The sequence below is a fragment of the Seriola dumerili genome, unplaced genomic scaffold (genome assembly GCF_002260705.1).
Source record: "Seriola dumerili isolate Sdu_G_001 unplaced genomic scaffold, Sdu_1.0 BDQW01000068.1, whole genome shotgun sequence".
Classification (NCBI taxonomy): Eukaryota; Metazoa; Chordata; class Actinopteri; order Carangiformes; family Carangidae; genus Seriola; species Seriola dumerili.
Window position 1 is genome coordinate 17,656,041 of NW_019174323.1, and position 23,579 is coordinate 17,679,619.

General features: G+C 42.9%; 2 protein-coding genes and 1 long non-coding RNA gene across 4 annotated transcripts in view; all 3 read right to left on the bottom strand.

The window, feature by feature from the left end:
• LOC111219679 overlaps positions 1–13,177 on the bottom strand; it is a 29,458-nt gene extending 16,281 nt beyond the window's left edge. The window contains exons 1-20 of the mRNA XM_022742395.1: positions 13,136–13,177; positions 10,832–11,074; positions 10,176–10,747; positions 8,665–8,863; positions 8,213–8,568; positions 7,283–7,408; positions 7,000–7,197; positions 6,026–6,166; positions 5,361–5,621; positions 4,629–4,809; positions 4,381–4,547; positions 3,774–3,917; positions 3,490–3,668; positions 2,725–2,897; positions 2,406–2,630; positions 2,205–2,314; positions 959–1,174; positions 666–780; positions 364–586; positions 122–269 (exon numbers count right to left, since the gene is read on the bottom strand). Of these exons, the coding sequence (XP_022598116.1) occupies positions 122–269; positions 364–586; positions 666–780; positions 959–1,174; positions 2,205–2,314; positions 2,406–2,630; positions 2,725–2,897; positions 3,490–3,668; positions 3,774–3,917; positions 4,381–4,547; positions 4,629–4,809; positions 5,361–5,621; positions 6,026–6,166; positions 7,000–7,197; positions 7,283–7,408; positions 8,213–8,568; positions 8,665–8,863; positions 10,176–10,747; positions 10,832–11,063 (3,966 nt within the window). The 5' untranslated portion in view covers positions 11,064–11,074; positions 13,136–13,177. The remainder of the gene's footprint in view (positions 1–121; positions 270–363; positions 587–665; positions 781–958; positions 1,175–2,204; positions 2,315–2,405; positions 2,631–2,724; positions 2,898–3,489; positions 3,669–3,773; positions 3,918–4,380; positions 4,548–4,628; positions 4,810–5,360; positions 5,622–6,025; positions 6,167–6,999; positions 7,198–7,282; positions 7,409–8,212; positions 8,569–8,664; positions 8,864–10,175; positions 10,748–10,831; positions 11,075–13,135) is intronic.
• Positions 13,178–14,902: 1,725 nt separating this feature from the next.
• Positions 14,903–16,268, bottom strand: LOC111220420. The gene is made up of 3 exons (XR_002665060.1): positions 15,933–16,268; positions 15,323–15,407; positions 14,903–14,975 (listed from the first exon to the last, which is right to left on the bottom strand). It is a non-coding gene; the product is annotated as an uncharacterized LOC111220420 (long non-coding RNA).
• Positions 16,269–18,210: 1,942 nt separating this feature from the next.
• On the bottom strand, positions 18,211–22,603 carry LOC111219889 (sulfotransferase family cytosolic 2B member 1-like). 2 transcript variants are annotated; one of them, XM_022742728.1, is made up of 7 exons: positions 22,376–22,441; positions 21,359–21,445; positions 20,343–20,554; positions 19,334–19,460; positions 19,123–19,217; positions 18,824–19,004; positions 18,211–18,713 (listed from the first exon to the last, which is right to left on the bottom strand). In XM_022742728.1, the coding sequence occupies exons 3-7, from the start codon at positions 20,541–20,543 to the stop codon at positions 18,604–18,606; spliced, it is 714 nt and encodes a 237-aa protein (XP_022598449.1). In that variant the 5' UTR covers positions 20,544–20,554; positions 21,359–21,445; positions 22,376–22,441; the 3' UTR covers positions 18,211–18,603. The 2 variants fall into 2 exon arrangements, with proteins under 2 accessions (XP_022598449.1, XP_022598448.1); XM_022742727.1 differs by lacking the exon at positions 21,359–21,445 and having other exon boundaries at positions 22,376–22,603.
• Positions 22,604–23,579: the final 976 nt, after the last annotated feature.

Below are 23,579 nucleotides of genomic sequence, written 5' to 3' on the forward strand. Positions count from 1 at the left end.
TCTGATGCAGGAATGAAAACATGAGGCGGATGTCCAAAGTCATAACCCTACACATACACATGGTTCATTATAACTAGGTTTCATTATCGGGGTGTTAGCGTGTTAGCGTGTTAGCAGCCACCTGAATGAGCTCCAGGACAAAGTGTGTGTCTTTGCTGTAGAGCTCCGTGGAGAGTCGCTCCAAGCTGCGGCCCAGCCGGTCCTGGTGAACCTGCATCAGCTTCTGGCCTTCGGCGGTCAGTTCCACACCGATACCAAACTCACTCTTCCTGAGAGACAGAGGAAGAGACAGATCAGCTGAACAAACCACGTCACCTGAACGGACACAGCGAACGTCACTAACGGTGGTAAATAAGAACCAACCTGATGTCCTCGATGACGGCTCTGTGGCGGTCCGATGTGGTCTCTGATGGACAGCTGGTGCCGTCCTTCTCGTTAGAATCAGACGTGTCTGACTGCTCCTCCTCCTGGCCTCCTTCAGCTTCGACGCTGACGTCCGATGTCTCCCCGTTAGGCAGTGAGGCCAACTCAAACAGCTCCTCTTCATCCTCTTCCTCCTCAACCGTCAGGTCCTGCTCTCCATTCACTAGAAGAAAACATTTAACAATTAAAAACTGAGGAAGGGAAAGTGGTTCGGTCCTCATGTCTATGTGCGCTGCAGCCACCTTGTGGTGGACTCTGGTTGAGCTGGGAGGAGACGAAGCCGTTGTCCATGACGTCCTCGTCTTCACTCGTGTTCAGGTTGGACAGACTGCTGCTCTCAGAGTCTATTAAATTAAACTGAAGTCAAACAGAAGAAGAAAGAAAATGAGAAGAACAGAGTCATGACAGAGAATTATCAGCTGTGTAACACGGCTACACATATACTATGTACTGTATGTTGTCTTTGTATCACGCCACACTGAGAGTGTGCTGGTGTCGCTGTTGTTTGTTTTTTCCGTGTTTCTTGTGTTCTGACCTTGGTCGGTTCCACGGGAGCCGTGTGTGAGCTGTAGGCGTGGCTCTGAGGCGGGTTCAGTTTCTTCTGGTAGTCTTTGATCCAGTCCGTGATGCCCAGCAGGATGCCCAGCCGATGCAGACAGTTCATGTGCCTCGGGTCGGACTGGGCCACGGTGATCAGGACCTGTTTAGACTTGGCCTGGCCCAGGACGGAGGAGAAAGGCTCCAGAAACACCTGAAGTCACATTTGAACGGGAACGGAGAAACGCGTGTTAATCAGGAACTGGACCACCTGAGCTGCAGGTAAAAATGAGCCACAAGGATCCGTTTACTGTCTGATGTAAGAAGAAGAGAGTTTAACACAAACTGACCAACAAGCCACAGAGCTGCTGGAAAAGTATGTGGTTGTCATGACAACGGCGAGACTGATAACCACCTCCTCAGCAGTTCATTATAGCAGATTAGATTCACTGCCCACTCCTTCAGGACACACTGAAGGGATGCAGTTTGTTTTTGTTGTTTCCTCATTAAACAATTCTTCACTAAATTTAAAGAAATACTTACATGTTTTTTTTATTTCCTGAGCATCACCGCTAACGACGCTACACTCCGACTTGTGTTAATCCTGAATACACACATTATTATTCTGAGACATGAATCATGAATCTCTATTTCCTGTTTTTCTGCCACAGGATGAATTTAACAGCTTCCGTGTGGAAAACTTGCTCTCAACGCTACGACACCACTGTTAAAGTCTGACACCCTGCCTCACCTGCAGATCACCTGTCATCCTATTAGCCACACCCAGGTGGTGATATGACTCCAGCTTTCTGTGAGTTGTCACTAACCTTATTTGGTTAATACTACAGCAGTTATTTGGTTAACCTTTTATTGTTGTGTGACCTTTGAATGTTTATTTGTGTTACGTTTCATTAGGTTCCTGTTTCATACCCTGGAAGGGAAGAAGGAAAAGGTGGATGCATAAATGACGTAGGAGGAAGTAACGGCTTGATTTACTTTAGTTTATCGTTAGACATTTTAAGTTGATAAGTAATTTTACTTATTTTGTCTTCATGTATTTTAATATCTCATGTACAGAAAAAAATCCTCCCTCCATCCATTCATCCTTTAACCATTAAGCATCTTGAGTTGTGACAAATAACACTGTTGGACCGGCTCCTTGAGCCTGTGATTAAATTATACAGGAAGTGTCTGATCTGATCATGTGATGTACGTGGGCCGTGCAGTGTGACCGTGTGACCGACCTGCTGCAGCAGAGCCTGACATGTTCTGGCGGGGATTCGTGTCAAACAGGCGAGGAGGAACTCGGCCACTCTGCTGTAACACGACACGTCGTCTTCAGCCTGAGACAAATCTGACAAACACACACCGTGTTTTAGTGACGATGAAACGTTAGAGCAGCGTTGAAACATGATGATTTATTAATTCCTTCCTTGCATCGCTACCTTCTTTAGCCACGGCTGCTGCCAGCGAGCTCTGCATGTGATTGGCCAGGAGGGCTGTGGGAGCATTGACGATCCCGTCAGCTACCACCATGGACACCAGATGACCAGCTGTGCCGACGGGGTCAAGGGTCATGGCGGCACTGGAGAAATGCTTGGCTCCCGTGTGTGTGGTGATCCTGAGCAGCGACCCTGGAGTGACCTCCAACGCCTCCAGGCCGGTGTTAGCTGTAAATACAAAGAGTGTCGTTCACATATTAGTGGTACGTATCATTATCTGGAAATATTAAGTAAATAAAACATGAATTATTGGGACTTCTACCTGCATGTCTTTCGATGAACTCTTTGAGGGAGCCGTGAATGGGTTTAAAGATCAGATCCCACTGGCTCCACTCACTTAAATCCTCCAGCAGAGGGCAGGACAGCAGACTGGCCAGGGCCTGCGCCTTAGACATCTCACCCAGACGCCCCACCGCCTCAGACCCACCATCAGCACTGTTCACGGGAGGGAGAGGGAGACAGACCGATAAACCTTTTATTCATCAAAAAGTTTAATTAATACAAATATTATTTTATCCTTTTTAATAAAATTTTAAAATGTCTAAAATCCCCAAGTGTAGAAAAATGAATTTAAATGATTTTACTATAAACACTTCTTCCTGAATGAACTGTAGATAAAGACAGTGATGAAACAGGAAGTGGAAGATGATGGAGTTAGTTTGACCTTGCTCTTGTTTCCTCATATATTTGCATCTTCATTTACATATTAGAAAACAAGTGCTACAGGTGTAAAATAAAACTACCCTTATAAAGGATTTATAAATGGTTTATAATTAGGTTTTTAATTCAGTTGTTGACACTTTATAAATCATAAATAAACAATTATAAACTAGTTATAACACAGTTTTCATACATTGATGCAGCTCACTATTTGGCAAGATGAAGTTAATGCTAAACTCATTAAACTTACTAACGACTTATTACCATTTATAACTGGTAAAAAGGCGCCTTACATTAAAGGGTGAAACACATCATCATTTATTAATGACACTTCTACACTACTACTCTAGACTACAACACTTCTAACCTTGATTTGCTGTGTTTGGCAAACAGTGCAGACTCATAGTAGACCTGGCTCAGTCCTCCTCCCGCCAGTCCTCTCTGGCGTTGGACCAGACCAGCCAGCATCTGCAGAGATCCGTGGCCCAGGTCCCGACTGTCCCGGACCCTGTAGTGGGACCTCAGCGCTGACTCGATGTAGGAAAGCTGCGAAAAGGAGACGGACGATGAAATTGTTCCTGTCAACTCGTAGATCAAAAAGAAACGTATGAACTGAGAGAAGAGGAGCTTTATTCTGTGTGAAGGACTAACTTCATCTGGATCAGTAGATGTGACGTCACTACACTGTTTGATGAACTCGAACACGTCTTGTCTGCTCGGTCTGAACCCGCTGCCCCCAGGCTCCATGCCGCCACCGCCCACAATCAACGAGGACCCCAGCGTGTCCTGCAGCAGCTGCACGAAACCAGAGACATGCAGGAGGAAGACGACATAGATTATTATCTCACCGCTGTGGCAGCATCAGGAGGGCACACACACACACACACACACACACACACACACACACACACAACTAGAATCATCTCCTTGTGGTTGTTTCCTCCGCCAACCAGACAAGCAAATCAGTTCATCTTTGAGTCTCACTGGACATTTGTGCCAAATTTGAAGAAATTCCCTCAAGGTGTTACTGAGATATCACGTTCACTAGGTCCAAAATGTGTTTTGTGAGGTTACTATGACATTGAACTTTGACCTTTAACCACCAAAATCTCATCAGCTCATCCTTGGTTCCTAGTGAACGTTTGTGCCAAATTTGAAGAAGTTCCATGAGAGCGGGACGGACGGACAACTTGAAAACAGCATTCCTCCGGCGCTGACTGTCTCCGGCGCGGAGGCATGAAAAGAGATGAAAAACTACCTGACTGTGTTTCACCAGGAACTCCAAGAAGCTTCCCTGCTCCAAAGACAGGAACTCTTTGACCTGGAAGTGTTTGGTCAACTTCCTCTCCAGGGCGGCGACGTGGGCCAGAGTGACGGCTGAGCTCTGAGAGGACAGGCTGTCTTTAACGTACTGCTTCACTTTGGCTGAGAGACACAGAGCAGAGCTGTCAGTCACACACCGACACATCAGACCCTGTTTCTACCTGAGGCAAAAAACCCTGCTACCTTCACTGGGGAGGGACGTGGCGGGTTTGTCCTCTGTCGTCGTCTGTGCGCCGGTTTTTGGCGCCTTGTCTTTGGGCACCAGGTCTTGTGGGACGGCCAGGGAGCCGCCGCAGATGGCCAGCTGGAACAGAGCCTTCGCCAGCCGGTCACCCGACACCTGCAGCAGGAAGCTCTGGACGTGCTGGATCGGAAATCAAACAGAGCCGCGTGTCAGACAATCACCTCGAGATTCACACAAGATCTGTCACCTGATTTAATGAATAAAACTGCATCATAATAAAACCAGTCAGGCGGAGTCAGACACAGCTCACTCTGAGCTTCAGAAACGCTCTTCAGAAACCAGTTGTTACGTCCATCTTTATTTACAGTCTGTGCTTTTAGAGAAAGGCGTGTTTCCAACTTTCTACCTCATAAATGAATGGAGGTGATAATATAATGTCGACCTGTGTGTTTTAGAATGAGTGTGACTTTAATGATGATGAAAAATGGCTGAAATGTCACAGATAAGTTGGATAAATTCACAAGTCGCCGTCAAGATGAGTCTAATGTCATCCAGTGTTAATCAGTTAAAACAAACTTATTTTCTAGCGCCTTCATTAAGGGGTAGGAAATGATGAAGGGTGACATTTTATTTATCGGTTCAGAACTGGAGAGAAGCTGTGGAACACTGCCACCGAGCAAACACTCTGATGCATCTGAGAAGGCGTAAGATTCAAGAGTCGGGGCCCCCACCTTGGTCATCTTGGGACTGAACACCCCCTCTGCGTTGGAGAACACAGCCAGAACCACGTCGGCTGCCGGCATGGAGGCGTATTTCTTCCTGAGGTCCAAGCCGCCGCTGGAGGAGAAGGAGCCCGCTCCCTGCACCGGATCCAACACGCTCTTCTTGATCTTCCTCAGCTGCTCCTGGGTCTCCTCCACCAGCTCCCTCTGGATGACCTCCCTGGCCTGCTCCATGATGGCGTGCTCACAGCGACTCACCTTCAGCACCGTCTGGAGGGGAAGGCCGGGGGGGTTCATTTGCATTTCATTTGCATTGCATTTCATAATACAAACATTATTTTTCTAACCACATAGTTCACCTGTACGCTTTAGCTAATGATGCTGCAACTACAAACACTAAAACTGTTTCCTCGGATCAGTTGCGTTTGTCTGTAAAACACAAACGCATCAGTGAGAGAAGATCCTGGACACAGAGCAGTAAAACTGAACTCAGGTGCTTAACATGATGAACCGATATTAATCTACATTTAACCTTCACGCTGTCAATGTTCAGTCTGACTAATGATGATGATCTGTGAATAGCTAAATGTTCAGTATTCATTCTATCTATCTATCTATCTATCTATCTATCTATCTATCTATCTATCTATCAGGCTTGAAGTCACGTCTCTTACTGATATGGGCAGCCCAACACTGTGGATCCTGATCCCCAGCTCGTAGGGGGATTCACAGTTGTAGTGGTCGGCCAGATACTTCATGAACTCGGCCAGGTCGACTTTGGGTTTGTTCTGCTTCCTCCGAAACACACGGAGTTGCTACGGAAAAAGAAAGAGAGTGGAGACGTTTGGGAAAAATGTTAAATCAAGTTAAAATGTTAGACAGAGCCCACGGTCATTAAGCTACAGCAAACTTTCAATTAAATAGATGACAACTGTGGTAATAGGAAATTCACCAGTGACTATTGATGACAAAAGGAAAGCTCCACATTTGACTGTCTGCACTGATTTAGTTCATGTGAGTGTCATCTTTAAGCTGCACACCGTGGTTCACACTTCACCATAGCAACCTATGTCACATGGGTTTATTATTGCTGAGCAGCTTGAGGTCATTTGCATTATTGTCTTCCTGGTTTAATTCAAATCTGACTCTGGAACCTGGACTTTCTCCAGATGGTTCATACTGGTCATCAATGAGCTTATGAGACATATTTCTACATAGTGTAATAGAAAAATCACATTTTGTACTTTGTACGACCTAAGACATAAATCTGTCCTCACACCTGTGCTCCTGCTGTCTGCGACAAACTAAGGAGTTGCTCGTCCTTGAACACGCAGCTGTTTCTACCTGACAGTTTTGATAGAACCCAGAGTTGTTCACACACACACACACACACACACACACACACACACACACACACACACACACACACACACACACACACACAGGCATCCTGACTCTGCCTCCTCCGTTCATGTTCATGTGTGTTCTTTGTTCGACATCCGTCTGCAGTTACACTCTGTTGTGACTCTACACTGACCGTGAAAACTTTAAAACTTGGCTACAAAGCTTAATCAACAGTCACAGAAATATAATTCTTATGTTTACGAACAACTCATCCACTAAACCTCTGAGTGAAAGTGAGTCGTACCTTCAGGATGTCTATTGTCTCGATCTGGTGGATGTCATCGTCCTTGGTGTTGCTGTCGATCTTGAACATGCGGTGGATGAGCGGGAGTTTGCAGAGGGGCCCCAGGTTCAGCTCTTCGAAGCGCTTCTTGTCCTTCAGACCCGCCAGGGACTGGCCCAGCTCGTAGAGGGTGCAGATGGAGGTCACTGCTTCAGTGGACTGGAACAAAGAGGCAGTGAGACTTCATAAGCAAACACACACCCTCATAAACACAGGTCAAGAGTAAATGCACCTGTTTGCTGACCTCTATGAACATGTTGATCTCTCTCATGATGTACTGGAGGTGTTTCAGAGCTGGAATCTTCCAGGGTTTGATCCGTGCAGATTCCAGGGAGGAAATCTGCAGCAGCACACACACCCTGGATATCACCTGGACACAGGTGTGGGATCAGAAATTAATTAATAATGAAAAGAAATCCAACATTCAAATGACCTGCACACGCACACAGGCAGTGTGTTCCTGGTGTAATAGAAACCATAAATTCATGGAGGTGTTGTTTTATTGAAAATTTCCCTCTTTGGTCCAATTTCATTACGACATTATATTTCTAACATTTCTAACACTGACCACGTCACTTACTTAAAGAGTTATTCTTGGGTTTTGCTATTGCTACATAGCTAATGTTTCACATTCACTCATTCACACACTCATTCATATGGTGCATCTCTATCACACACACACATCGATGAAACATCAGGGGCTATTTGGGGTTCAGTATCTTGGAGGACATGTGACTATGTGGACTGGAGGAGCCGGGGATCGAACCACCGACCTTCTGATTAGTGGACGAGCTGCTCTGCAGGTACTGCTGCGTTAACAGCTGTTAACTTACCAGTCTCACTGAGAACCTCAGCCACCGTTGTGTTTACAACTCAAGACGTTATAATACGTCCTCTGAGCAGCGACATCTGGACGCTGCAGTGACTCGGTATCGGAAAGTGACGACACGGGCCGACGCTTACGTCATACTGTAAAGTATTATTTTTATATTTGTATAATATTTTTTTATTGTAAATGTTTTATTGGAAAATGTTTCCATTAATATTTCAGCTACCTGACCTGCAGTATTTATGTAGTATGCTAAGCTAAGCTAATCGCCTGCTACATGAGGATGATATCAATCAATCACAAATCAAACACTGTCCTCCTCCTCCTCCTCCTCCTCCTCCTCACCTTCTCCTTGGTGACCAGCTCTCCCTGTGCAGCGATCTCTCGGATCACATCCTCCATCAGACTGTTGACCATGTCCTGATCCACGGGCCTGTTCCTCCTCCTCCCTGTCACCTCCTCCTCATCCTCCTCCATGGCCTGCAACGCCCTCATATTATCTCCATGCACCTCTCTCAGCTGTGCGTGATAAGCCTCTTTAAAGACAGGGGCGCTGCCCCCTCTCGGAGCGGCATCTTTCACTTTGCTCTTCTTCATCTCTGCCCCCAGCTCTGGAAACTCGGAGGCAGAGAGGAAGTCAGAGGTGACGTCTGCTGGCTGCTGCTGCTGTTTTTCAGGCTCTCTTGTTTGACTGTTTGCTCCTGTGGAAGGACATGGTGACATATTTGTTTCATAAGTTCAGATATGTAACTCTGTTTTTATGCAAGGAGAGGGATGTTGTCACATCTACTGCCTACCTGCAGTTGTCTGTGGTACACCTGTGTTGCGATCTGCTGCTGGTTCAACCATAGTGGGCGGAGTCTTAAGGCACGACGCCCCCAAGTTGTCGTACAGAGACATGTACTGTGAGAGAGGCAGCCGCTCACCAAACTGATCCAGATAGCAGGCCTGGAGTTGCTCCATCGATGGAGTCCTCAGCTGGTACTTCTTTATCACCTGCAACATCAACACATCTTCACTGAGCAGGTGAGTCACATCAAGCACAAAGATCAACAGGGGTAATTACTTTGTGTGCTGTAAAGGTCAAAGGTCAATTTTTAGTTTAGAGGTTTAGATTAGTAGGTTAAAGCCCCAATATCCAAATTAAAACTACATCCAAGTGAATATCATTTTGTACTTTTAAAGGATTGTTTATGTGTTTAAACTTGTTGATCATTGATTTTCTATCTGTGACATTGCCATGACACGGACAAAAGCAAATACAAAACCAACCACGTCTTTGTCAGTATCAACACCACACCCACAGTGTCAATAATCTGCATGTGACCTGAATGACATGAGACATTTACAGCTGTTGTTTCAAAGGTTTCTCAGTGCATTAAAGGAGAAAGAGACTATGCCTGAACCTTTGTCACAGGTGTACCTGACTGAACTCAAGCGTCTCACCTGCACAGCCAGAAGCTATTAAGACCCTGTTCCTCTCACTCTCTCTGGGCAGTGACCTTCTTTATGCAGATTCATGAAAATTACACGTCCTCTGCATGTGTTATTAAAAGATACAGCTGGTGTTTTGAATCTACAGAGTTTTATACATCTGGCCAACGGACTGTGATTTTATTTTGAGCTTTAATGCCAGTCTGACTCTGTGTCATGTGAGCAGCAGCCTGGCTGTTCACACCAGAAGCTCATTTCTCCACCGGTCAACAAGTGATTCTGCTCCTCTGTTTTAATCACACATAGAGCTGATCTTTATAAAAAAGCTCATGACTTTGTAACGTAGACATTTTTCTGTTCCTGGATCAGTGGGGTGCGGTTCCTATGCAACAGTGAAGTTACAACTAAAAAATAGTCCCCAATAAATACACAGTTTACTCCAGTTTGAGTAATGTTTGTTAAAAACTCCAGTACCCAACTGATTCATGACGTTACTGAGCATTTAAAAAAAAAAAAAAATATGGATCTGTGACCAGTTTTTATACATTTCTGTCTATAGGACCCTATGGGCTCGTGGCTGAGTGACGTTCAGGCAACAGGATGGAGAAATCAAAAAGTATTGAGTGAAATCTAGTGGTCATTTGTTAATTCTGTAGGAGTAAGTAACTCTGAAGACAGATGTTTATTCTGCCGCTTCTCGGACACAGAAATTAGGTTTAATAAAGTTAGTGATTTCCTCAAGACTACGATCTGCCTTCAAACTGCAGTTAAGCTAAGCTAAGCTAATGACAAGAGTAACATCACACAATATTTTTTTCCGTTATTTTTTCCACATTGATAAACATTGAGTGGTTCATTTGTCTTCGTAACTGACCTCTAAGACCCTCTGGTACAGCTGCTGCTGGGTCAACTGCTCAGCTGGCTTGCACACGGCAAAGAGAGGGTTAACAGGAAGACAGTGGGTGGAGAATAAAGATGCAGTGGGAGGCAAAGGAGGACCAACAAGGCTGATTCCCGTCTGAGTGGGAGGCACAGAGTGAGGTTTGACATCTTCCTGTGGCAAAGTAAGAGTGGGGGTGCTGCTCCTATCTCCAACTGATCCAGTTCTCTGGGGAGTTGTGGGTCTGCTGTCCAGTCCAGCTCCAGCTCCAGCTCCAGCTCCAGCACCAGCACCAGCTCCAGCTCGACTTCCACACCTATGGTCCCTGTGAAACACCAGTTCCTCTTCCACAACCAGATCCCTCTCCAGAGAGGCCACCAGGCTGATCATGGAGTCGAAGCCTAACCAGGACAGAGTCAGGTTCTCGTGGTATGTCTGGCCGTAGCATACTGCCAATTTTTTCAGGGGGATCCCAACTTGGTGCTGCTTCACCATCACCACTATATTCTCCAGAATCTTCTTCCTGCCTTTTGTAACTTTTTTTGATGCTCCGGCTGAAGCTCCAGCTACAGCTCCAGCTCCACCTCCACCTGCAGCTCCAGCTACAGCTGCAGCTCCAGCTCCACCTCCACCTCCACCTCCACCTCCACCTCCAGCTCCAGCTCCAGCTCCAACATGGTCCCTGTGAAACACCAGTTCCCCCTTCACAACCAGATATCTATCCAGAGACGCCACCAGTTTAGCCATGGAGTTGAAGCCCAGGTCGGACAGAGTCAGGTTCTTGTGGTACGTCTGGTTGTAGAACACAGACAGTTTTTTCAGGGGGATCCCGGCCGGGTATTGCCTCACCATGGCCACTATTTTCTCCAGAATCTTCTCCATGTTGAGCAATGCTGTCAGGGGAAGAAGACACCACCATTATACACTGCAGAGTATTTGACCGGTCGTCTGTGCTCTCACCAATAAGTTTCCTACAGTGTTTGTGGTTCAAATAACGTCCTTTAAAACACACAGAGGGATACAACAGAGAATGATCTTAAATGTCAAAGAGGGAGGGAAAATACTTCTCAACATAAACTGTCAATACTGGGGCTGCCAATTAGAGAATGACTGCCTGGCTTTGGATTGATCTACATTTCTGCATTTGTCTTAAAAAATGTTCAGATCTTAGTCTAAAATATGAACAAGCACAATCTATTTACATTGTGTTGTTCTCGTCACATTCACAGTGCAGTTTGTGAACCAGTAAATGCCAAGAAATGTACAACCCAGCTGAGTGTCGGCGGAAGAAGCTCAGAATCATGGAGCACGAAGCTGCTGCTCTCCAAAACAAACCATCTTTTCACTTCGCCTACAAATGAAAGGCTGAATCAATCCACTAAGTTATGATGTGCGGCTAGTTAACAGTCAGTCGTCAGGTAACACTCAACAACCTCAGGCTCCTCGGACCGAGAAGAAGAAGCTAACTGCTAACTGAAGACACGACAGGTGAGGAGAGCAGTAAAAACAAAGATCGAAAGAGCGACCAAGAAAACTTTCAGATAAAACTGCAACATCTGCAAAAGTCACCAGGAGGACACCTGACCTGTGACCTCAACACTAAATCAGTTCGCAAAGCAACATCTCGATAAGACGGAGTCATTATGGAAACAAGTGCCACACCCACTAAACAAGTCCGGACACTTCGCCAGCTGTTGATGATTCAACAGATTCAACGAAACACCGGAAGATTATGGATGAAAAATGTCCTGCCGTCAGTAAGAAAGTGAAAGTGAAAAGAGGCTTCTACAACGAAACAATGATCCACACAGTAGTAGATGTTATTTATATTGTCTATGAATAATATCACAATACACAATCTATATCTGGATACTTTGAAATCTCCTCTAAAGCTGTTCACAAATGTGAGTTTTAACTCTTTGATGCATAAAAACTCAGCAGTGATGATTCTAGTCCGTGCAACATTCAAATCTTCTTTTCTACTGTTTGTTTATCAGTGGTTTCTATGGGAACAATTTCACATTTGCATCCAAGAAGACAGAAATCACAAATTAAATTTAACCCTGAACAAAAACTGAACTCAAAGAGACAGAAAAGTTCATCAACAAGAATCGAGAGAAAGACTTTGAACTCAGAGCTGCTTCTTCTCTGAACCAACTCATCGCCTCCATCTTCAGTTTGATCACATATAAACTCACTCACTTTAGTGCTGCACTTCTTTCCCTTTCTCACACACACACACACACACACACACACACACACACACACACACACACACACACACACACACACACACACACACACACAGGAGTGTTTTCTGGATGGGAGAGAAGCCAAACGCCAAAGAGAATTTCATGCCAACAGCTTAAAACAATTACGTGATAATTTGTGTTACACTGTTACAGTCCAGGTGGAACAAGCCACAATACATCAAGTACATTCATTATAATCCAAATCCACTTAAAGAAACACAAGCTGAACCCTCGCTGACCTCTGACCTGAACATCATTGAAAATCTGTGGGAGCCTAAAAATATCTGAGAACTCAAACTGCAGAAGTGGATGCAAATCCCTCAATCAAGAACAGAACCAGCAGCTGCTGCTGAGACATCTGCTCTATAAGGTCTCTGAACTTTTACACAGTTACTGTCTACAGTGTTGTTCTAAGTTATGAAATAAAAAGCACCAGTGCACTGACATTCAAAGAGAGGCTTTGCTTTCAAACTTCTGCACACAGGTTTACACACATACAGCACAACAGACTGTTTATCTACGGTCAATGATCATCTGATGCAACCACCTCTTCTCAAAAATGAAACCCATCTAGTGTATTTTTACTTTGTTAAACCACATTACAGAAATAATCAGCACTTGTGCTAATTAGCCAGCGTACACAGTCAACAGTTTAAATCTGCATGAGCCATAAATAGAAAACAGAACTCAGGTCTGTCTTACCTATTCTTTCAAATGAGAAGTTGTGCGGTTCATCTCCGTCACCAGTTGAACTGCTGTGTATCACCCAGCAACAATCTTCCTGTTTATAACCTCCCCTGCCTCCTCCTCCCCCCTCCCCCACTGTGTTTCATTCTAGGCTAAATTACAGAGAATGGAAAGTGAAAGTAACAGGCAGGCTCATTCAGATCTATGGCTGACTGACCAGCTGCCACATTCTCATATTCCTGGAAATGGTCACAACACACAGGCATGACAAGAGGCAACCATGAAGCAGGTAGAAACAGATGGAAGCAGTAGAGCAATATCAGGGCCTGTCTGTCATCACCTCCAGCACAGTACACCTACTTCACTTATGCTCACGGGAAATCTGCCAAGTCACGGAGTTAATGATACGACGCTGAATCTAGTTTCCGATTCGGCAGTTAAGGGAAAAGTTAGAGGCACATTTCACACATTGGACCAGGTCCAGATGAAAAACCACAACACTTTGACATGTCAAATCTGAACTGGATTATCCCAGAGTGACTAAAGACTTTCTAAAACATTCTGTTTGATTTGTGAAAGGTTTATTCTATTTGTGAAAATGCAAAAGAGGTACATTTCACTGCATTTGTCTGCATCTAAACCACATTGGACCAGGTCCAGATGAAAAACCACAACACTTAGATATGTCAAATGGACACTTGTTGCTAAGTTATGGTTCTAACCTCAGTATTGTGTTAATGATATTGTATTTACAAGATAATGTAATGAGGAAACTAAGTACAAGTGCACTGTAAGGAGACATCAATGACAAATCAAGAGCAGGAGGGGTGATGTAACAGAGGAGGGAGGAGGAAAGAAAAACTGGCTTTGAGTTTCACATTCCTGTCCTTGCCCAGCTGATTCACCAGCTGATGTGTAAAAACCATGTGATGTGATATCAATAACATTTGAGCGGTAAAAACAAACCTGTACTTAAGGAAATGAAACAGAGGCTCTGTGTAAAAACTGTGGATGTCAGGACATGTTACACCTCTTTAAATCCGTCCAGCTCTTGCTTCATTTCTTCCTTACTTAACTTCTAGCTGATGGTGATTACACAACCAAGAAAAGGAGCAGAGCACCACCCATGATGCTGCTGCACAATCCTGTGAGAGGGTGGCAATGACACGAGAATACAGTGACTATTAACAGAAGTATGACACTAGTGATTGCTTTGCATTGCTGCTGTGTAGTAAATGAAAATCTTAAAGATCCACATTTTCTTCTCAGGCTCAGAGGAGGCTCTGAGCCTCTCTTCTGATTGGCTGACTGTTTTCTGACTGATCTAATAAAAATATAGCAGATTTCAGGTAAAACACTCAGAGAAACCAAATCCTGCAAGGTTTGGATGGTGGGTCCAGGTGGGCGGGGCTTGGTGGCTGCTTTGTTGTGACATCACAAAGTTCCAGAAGTCCTGACGGCTGGTTTTAAGGCTCAGTTTCTGAATACAGGCTGTGTGCATTTCTCTGTGGACTGAGGCTTTGATACTTTCACAGTATTAATATAGAAGCTAGAGCTGATCTATAATCACACTACACATGGCAAGAAAGACCTGGGCTGTGATCTTGGTGATGAGGAATGGTTAATAATATTATTGAACACTGGGAAATAGATTAAGGAGTCTAATGGAAAATGTGTTCAGTATAAGATAATACAAAGGTTTCATTTTTCTCCTTCTAATCTTAGGCTGGAAATTACCAAGACTGTGCTTATCAGGGGACCAAACAGAATTGCCCAATACATCAAAATATGACTTTACAATGATAAGGGTAAGTGTCATCACGGCTGTCCAAGTGATCGTCCTTCCTCTCCAGATCTTAAAACATGGATAGAGTCTATGTTAGAGATAGTATCATAGGAACACGTTAGCTAAAGTCAATTATGAAGGTGAAAACTTTAAGAGGTCTGTGTCTTGACTTGTTTATTTTGGTTTTAAATACGTATGTGTACCATGGGCCTTCTCATAACCAAAGATAATTATACTGTCTGTTTGTGTATATTGAAATACGTAAATAAATACTATAATGAAAAAACACACAAGGTGATCTTACTTTATACCCTATGGGACCTTTAAATGCAAATTTGAATTGAATGAAAAGCATCATACTTTCTTTATCCATATGTAACTCTGACCAGCAGTCTCTACAAGCCACAACAACATACCTTGGTGAGCGTGCAAAGATGTGGTCAGTGCATCTTATGTTCTCTCCTCCCTGGCGGGGCTGTAGCTTTCAGGACGGGGAAAACACTGTGGATGATGATGAGGACACAGGTGAGTGACAGGCCACATACTGTTTCTAATTTACCTGAACAGAGTGAAACTGAGCAGGTAAATAATTCCACCAGACCACAGTATTCTCTAACCTGTTGAGCAGAGTGACTCATGGCACATGACGTGTTGACCAACTGACCCAGTGCAGGTCATATACAGGTGTACAGTAAGTGCAGCATTCATATCCGATTATGATATTGATATTGAATATATATCTCATACATATACATTTCTCTTCCGTTATTGACTAAAATGACACATAATATATCAATATATTAAGCTGATTGAATATAAAATGATGGAACAAACTTATAACAGTTTCACTTCTGTAACAACACAGGTATACAACAACAGACAGCGACCGACTCCAGACAGACAGTAACGTAATGTCACTTCTGAGCAGCAGCAGCAGCAGAGTTACGTGCTAGCAACACTTGGAAACTCAGTCGCAAACACGAACTGAAAAGCTGGTTAAACGTGTCCGATTGACTCTCCAGCTACCTGCTATTGTGTCGGACATTTCCCGTCAGTGGCAGTTGTCGGGTGTGTGTCTCTGTCCTCACTCAACATTCTCAGTTTGTACTGAGGGAGTTACAACACAGCACCGCTGGGGCCGCTCACTTTAAGCTAGCGGAGATGCTATTCTTGCTAGCTAACGTTAGCACGGTTTAACTTCGTATTAATCACGTAAGTTAGTTAATGACGGGCTTTAAAATGGCCACTGGTACAGTATTTACATTAAGGAGTCTTAACACTGTTGCGATTAAAAATAATATGATACAAAAGAAGCGAAACTCAGAAACCTAACGGTGTTTTTGTTTACCACTGCTAGCCGGCTACCTAGCTATCATATGCTGCGTTCACGTCACACGACACAGATAGTAAATACAAATTCTCTACTGCAAAAAATGTACATGTACAAAAATGCCATTATTTCAGCCACAAAGTTTTGTTCAAACCAGCTTTATGTTAGTTAATTCTTCTCAAGAATTGGAGTGTTGTCTTGTTCTCCATTATTTAGTGAATGTTTAGCACCAATGATGAGAAAGCTGTCATCTACCTGAAGGACTTTATTTCAGTTAGTCCATGGCACTCATTAACATTTTATTATCACTGTGAAATAGTAGATCAGTTGCACATCAATAAACAACCATCAAGTTTCCAGGTTGCAGAAATATTCTTACTGAGGATTGGTGTCAGTCGGGTTTTCTCACAGGTAGTTCAATGCAGACATCAGTATAACAAAGTAACAGTTAAATTCTTGAACTACTACTATACAGTAGACAGAATCCTGATTACTGAACATAATATTGACTTATTGTCACTTTAAATATGAGAAAAATGGTGAAAAAAGTGCTTTGTGCTCCGTAAATAAACTGCCCCAGATAGCAAAATAGATCCAGTCCACGTGCTTGTTTTCTACTGGCCCAGTATACACCTGGTACACCTGCCAACATGTGGAGGTATATGGGCTAGTTTCATTTTGCTATCTGGGGAGGATGATGGGTTGTCTAAACTGCAGCTTGGAAACAGTCCTGACACTTTATTTATTCATTAATATTCATGAATATGTTAATATTGTAATCAAGGATGTGATAATACAGTGATTTCTGGATAAAATGTGAACATACAAACAAGTGTTCATTCCCAGTTAATTTCATTTCCTTGCTGGCGTTTGGCTAGAATGTAAAATATGATATAGATCACCTCCAATAACAATGGAAGAGAATTATTATTTATTGAAAAACACGACATCACCTGCAAATATTATGGAAGGTTTAAAATGGCTAAATTAAAACACATCTATTGAAGAAATAACGTTAAATATAATACACATTGTTTCCTGTGTTTACATCTACTTTGTCATCAAATGAAAACAAGTGAATTAATTGATTTTCATTGTGACATATTTTTTCCATGACACATTAAATTAAAACATGATATTTACATGTTCTTCAGCAGAGGGCAGCATTGACCTGCTAATGCTAAATATAAAGTACTGGGGGCGGGAACATGTGGAGCTATCATCAATTAATAACTAATAATCAACACAAAACAGTGGTCATTATATGAATGGTACAAATTGTTGAACATTTTGTAGGTGCAGCAAATGATCACTTATTTGCTATCAGAAATTAACAACAATAATAATAATAATAATATTAAAATATTGATATTAACTAATAACTTAAATTAGTATTTAAGAACCACCTTGACCAGGGAATTGATTGTTAATTCACTGATTCATCAATTTGGAATCTGAAACTCTGATTAATAATTAATCTAATAACCACAACTAAAATAACCAGATCAATAGTTAGTAAAAGTTGAAGGTTGAAGTTCTGCAGAGTTTGAAAGATTAAAGGTAAGCAGCAAAGCATTTATTTAAAAGATAACAAAAGTAAAAACACACAATGTCTCATCTGAGATATAATTATATATACCGCTCCTACACATGGCTCCTGTTGTTTGAAGAAAAACTGAGCTGGCAGACTTTGTTTTATAGCTGCTGGTGCTAAATTAAACTTGTTGACTCACTGCTGCTGTGAAAGAGAACAGAGCAGAGGTCTGCTGCAGCAGGTCTGCAGAGGAGAGAGCAGGAAGAGAAGAGCTGTTGCTGCCTCTACAGTTTCCCTGAAGAAGAGACAGAGAGCAGGAGGTTTTGACCTGATGTGAAGGAGAATTCATAAGGACTGAGCAAAAGAATCTGAATGCGCACTCACACTATGATTTTTTGAAATCAACTTTATTTATAACACATGGACAATGAATACTTTACTAATCACAAAAACCTTTTGGATTTTTTTTTTTGATTGAAATGTTGAAATAAGATAACATGAAAGGAATACACAAGTAAAAAGAGTTTTAAATGTTGTTGCAGCAAGGAATTGTGGGATGGCATTTCTCCTTTCCTTTCATAGAGGAAGCTCCAGTGTTTCCTATGCTGACGGACATAAGACTGATAGAGACAGTCTTCCTAATTCAATTGGACGGAGGCAACACCTGAACACTAATATTTATTCAAGGGGAGAGTTCCTGAACGCAGCACTGAGGAGAGCATGAACTGAATAAACAACATGAGGAAGATGAAGTCAGTGAGAGGATCTAAATGTCAGTTTTGAGAAGGACACACGTCTGTGCATCGTTCATGCATATGTTCATTAAGTTTATTTTAATCCCAGACAAATTTAAACTTGACATCCTTCATTTTGTCTTTGTAGACTGTATCAAAGTGCTCCGCCTCTGACGCTGTCAGCTGGTTTTTCCAATCTCCAGCGATTCCTGAAACACAACAAGAGGAAGCAGATCACATGTGAATAAACAACATGTTGTTTCCTTATTTTGAGTGAATATTTCGTAAGGTAGGTAAAGTATTATTCAGTGAAACACACCTTTCCTGAGGAACTCAGACTTGGTCTGGTCCATGAATTGGGGAGGAACAGCAGAGTAGTTTGACATGTTGTTCTGCTTCATGTTCTTGAACAAACAGCGCTCTGCTATCTTCTCTATCACCTCAGAGTCCAGAGGTTTCTCCAGGAACTGAGCGAGTCTGGACACAGAGTCCTTCAGGTCCTGAACCAGAGAGAAGCACAGCAGTGATGGGACAGTGCGACTGTGTGAGGTCAGAGCTGCTCAGAAAAGGTCTCAGAGATTTGAGGAGGAAGGTTTGAGGAGTGTCACTGAATCTCACCACGATCATCTCTTCATAGCAGATGTACATGATTCTGTCTTTATCCTCAGCGTTCAGCCAGCCCTTCACATGATCGAACCACGAGCCAAACATGACTGGAGGGGACAGAAAATCACAAGTATCATTATCATGAGTAAATTAAACTCTGTATAATCAGCTGACGGCTCCTGTCACTGTGTATCATGAGTTAATACTGAACACTGAGTCCGACCTTTTCCGTCCAGGAACTTGTGGAGGAAGTCGCTCTGTGGGCCTGGGTCCACCAGGAAGGAGGACATCCCATAATAATGAAAGGAAGATGTAAACACATCTCTGGGGTTCCTCATGACGTAGATGACCTGCAGTGATCATATGACATCCATTAATTCATTGATGAAGCCTTGAACACTGGGTCCTGTTAACGTTTCCTCTGGACCAGGTGGTTGTTTGTTTCATAGTGAGGACAGTGTGCGACGTGTGTGAACGAAGAAAGACACGTGTTTGTCACCAGAACAATAAATAAAACAACCAGCAGTTCGTTGAATTAACTGATCTACACTGATCTATTTTTTTACGTTTTTATTGTATAAATAGTAAATATTTCTTACTGTGTGAATGTTCAGTTAATGCTTAAAAGAATAAAGACATTTTATTATCTAAACATTTGACCACATATTTGTTTTGTTGTTTTTATAATATTGGAATGGAAACAGGGACTCGATAAGAACCAGAATCAGAATCATTAAAGTTCTGACGATACACAACCAAGTTTCTAGAACCACATATTAGAGAAACTGCACAGATGAGTTTCTCTGTGCCATTGACTACAAATGCTATTTAGTGTAAAACAATGTTTTGTTTGGAGCATCTGTAATATATACACATAATATATAATATGTGCAAAACACATTGACAAAGGTTTTCACTGAGGTTCCCTGTTTAGACCTCAGGACTGTGTGGACGTGATCTGTGCTGCATAATGCTGCATCAAACCTCCACCTGACAGGAAGTGTCATCAGTAACTGAAAACCCCTGTGTGGGCGTGCAGAGCCTTTTAAGGTCAGGTAACAATACCTGACAAGTCCAGTCAGGTCGATGAAAGCAGAAAGGTTATAAAGGAAAAGGTATCAGCCTTCTTCATGGCAGCGGCTGCAGTGGCTCAGTCTATGAGAGGACAAAGTGACTGACATACAAACAGACCTCGTCCTGCTCTGACAGGTGCTGCAGTCACACAGATCTACCTTTGGCTTGACTTGGAAGAAGCCTGGAGGCATCATGTTGTAGTGGAAGTGAGTAGTTAACATGCGAGGAGACGGCCTGTTCTCCAGATTCAGGATGCAGGCCCGACTCTCCTCCAACCAGGGAACACGGTCCCAGTTATGAAGACTCTCAACAGAAGCCGGATCTCCTCCGCTCACGATGAGAGGGACGATCTCCTGCATCCAGGTCGTACCTGAGGAAACAAGAGGCCTCCTGAAATATGTCGTTACACTATTGGCTAAAGCACATTTACCTTTTTATCTTTACATTTAGCTCTTATTTTGGAATGACACTACACATGGACGGTACAGAGCACAAAGCAACCACCACCAGTGGGTCAGCCTCAGTCTAAATCAGTTAAAGCCAGTATATATAGTCCAGTCCATGTTGTCCTGTTGATAAGATTCTGCTGAAAACTCTGTGAGAATCCCTTGCATCATTCTGTTAGTTTGTGTCCCTGAGCACGTTAACACCCAGGCCTCACCCTGTTTCCTTCCTGAACAATGAGCTGCTGTGGAGGGGGGGGAGCAGAAACATTGCAAATGTTCACCTAAAACAATATCAGTTTTAGTGTGCACTTTATTTTGAATTTTCTCAAACTTTTTCTTGAACTTCTGTATTCCTACGCACTTACGCTGCGCACTGTATTACTCCACAGATCAGCTGTTTGAATCACAGTCCCAGCATTTTGTGGAAAGGATGATTTCTACTTTTACTAAATTACAATTTGATGAAGGAAAACGAATTAGTCAGTTGGAGAGGATGATGTTATTTGAGGGGACGCAGAAACAGTAACAAATATAGATGTAATCTGATCCTGATGATCCAGTGGTGAGACGTAAAGTTGGCAAATATAAGAAGTAAATTTACTCAAGAAGCAGAATTCATTAGAAACCTCATGAACTGTTTTCATACTGATGATGTAACAAGCCTGAATCTGAGAAATGAGCCTTGTGATTATACAGCCATTATTCTCCATAGTTAAATTACACAATACTTCACAAACAGCTTCAGACACGGAGTCACTGCTGTTGAAATGTGATGGTTTACTACTTGGTCTGAAAACATTCCAGCAGCGAAGGTCCTGAGGGAGAAAACGAAAAAACATTCAATTTCACTTATCAACTTTTGATTTTTGTCTCAATAAGCATTGTATTCTGAAAATATGCAGTTTTACAATAATATGATTGTATTATTTATTTATATAATATAATTATTTAATTATAATGCACATTTTCTCCATTTTGAACTAAAGATTATTGAAACTGCTGTTTGTGTGTTCTGCGTTGATTTGCTACAACAACTTATTTCAATTATTTTCAACCTGTCAGCCAGCACATGCTAACTGTGTCATGTAGAAGTCAACAAAACAATGATTCAAACTAAATTTTGATTCATTCAGACTAAAGCTCAGGACAGCTTGACAAAAAAATGACTTTCATTCCTCTAAAACAACTTTTCCTGGTGAGGGAGGGTCTCACTGAGCGTGCGCAGTATGAATCTCATTACTCTAGCATGTTTCTTATTGGAGGAATAAGACCCAAGTCTCTAGTAAGAGCTTAAACACATTTGACGTCATGTATACAGGTGATAATGCAGGTTATATTACAGGTGAGCACCGGAGCTGACACTACAATTAAGTTTATCACGCAACTTAATCAATGAATTCGACTTTGTCTCCATCTGCACCGTGGGACCAGGAATACCTCCACACTCTGCTTCACGTGCTTTAACGGTAACTATCCGCTTTGCTCGTGTCCATATCACGAACCAGCCGAGTTCACGGAGAGGTCAACAGGACCAGCGCGTGTCATAGGTCAAACTGACAGTGAGTGTTTACAGCATCCTCTGCTGGATCACAACACAAACGACTTCAATCAGCCTGTCGTGCTTCAGGCTGGGAGTCAAGTGAATACGTCATTACAGTTCGAATACTAACTTTTCCTCCGCGTGTTCGAATGTTCGAATTTCGAATGTTACAAAGTAACGTAACGCACGTTCGAGTGTCACTCACCTGACTTTGGATACGTCACAATGATAATATCATCGGGGCGGAAGGTGAAGTCCTCGTAGTACTTCAGGCTCTGAGGAGGGTGCAGACCTGAGGGAACATACACACCTTTATACAGGGAGTACAGCTCGGCCTCAGTCATTGTTCACAGCAAACAGATCTCTACTGAACTGTTGAACTGTTTCACTCTAGTGTCTTCTGCTCTCTCTCTCTCTCTCTCTCTGTCTCTCTCTCTGTCTCTTTCTCTCTCTCTCTCTGTCTCTCTCTCTTTCTCTCTCTCTCTCTGTCTCTCTCTCGCTCTCTCTCTCTCTGTCTCTCTCTCTCTCTGTCTCTCTCTCTGTCTCTCTCTCTCTGTCTCTCTCTCCCTCTCTGTCTCTCTCTCTGTCTCTTTCTCTCTCTCTGTCTCTCTCTCCCTCTCTCTCTCTCTCCCTCTCTCTCTCTCTCCCTCTCTCTCTCTCTCTCTCTCGCCCTGCACAGATTAGATGATGACTGTATTTGGATATGGCATTAACTCATCTGACTCATCTATGTGCATGTGTGCCTGCAAGATGCTCAACACTGACTTTTATCTAGTTTTGAGCCACATTTAATTTTTACACCTTGGTTGTTTTCAGCTCTATATTTGAACCAGACCAAGGGTTTTAGTCATCGGACGTCTGGATGTGAAGTTATCAGAGAAACAAGCGGAGGAAATGTGAGACAGCTCAGCTCTCGGCCAATGAATCTCTGATCTTTAAAGTGAAACTGCTTTCTGGGTGTTTCTACTGGTTTTAACCCCCTGGTCTGCTTCCTATGTAGAGGAGGACACCTCTGTGATTAATTCAGCTGCTGGTTAGACATCTGAGATATCAGACTGCTGTGGAATAAATCAGAAAGTGAAACTTTAACTTTTTTCACACCAAGAAGCAATAAGCTGCAGTTCATCTGCATAAAACCACAACCACTGCCAACACTGACATCTCTGATCAGTTCACTGGGTCAAATGAAGAGTAACGGAAATAATCAGATTAAACAAAGCAATAATTCAGTGGGTAAGGCTGAGAGCAGGTCCTGGTGTGTGTGTACTGATTAGTTTTGTTTTTCTTACTTTGAAAATCATTTGATCACAAACAACTTATTATTTTACACTAAGAGGTCGAGTCATGATGTTCAACACCTTCATCTTTAATCCACAGACACAAAAGGGCAGAGGTCAGAGTTTGTGGGT

Bases quoted from the DNA above. Each gene is read 5' to 3' on its own strand.
- LOC111219889 (XM_022742727.1), bottom strand. From the start codon at position 22,514: ATGACTGAGGCCGAGCTGTACTCCCTGTATAAAGGTGTGTATGTTCCC. The intron at 20,555-22,375 runs GTGAGTGACACT...TTGTTTCCTCAG, and splicing joins TGTGACGTATCCAAAGTCAG to GTACGACCTGGATGCAGGAG. The intron at 19,005-19,122 runs GTGAGATTCAGT...TCTCTGGTTCAG, and splicing joins GCTATGAAGAGATGATCGTG to GACCTGAAGGACTCTGTGTC.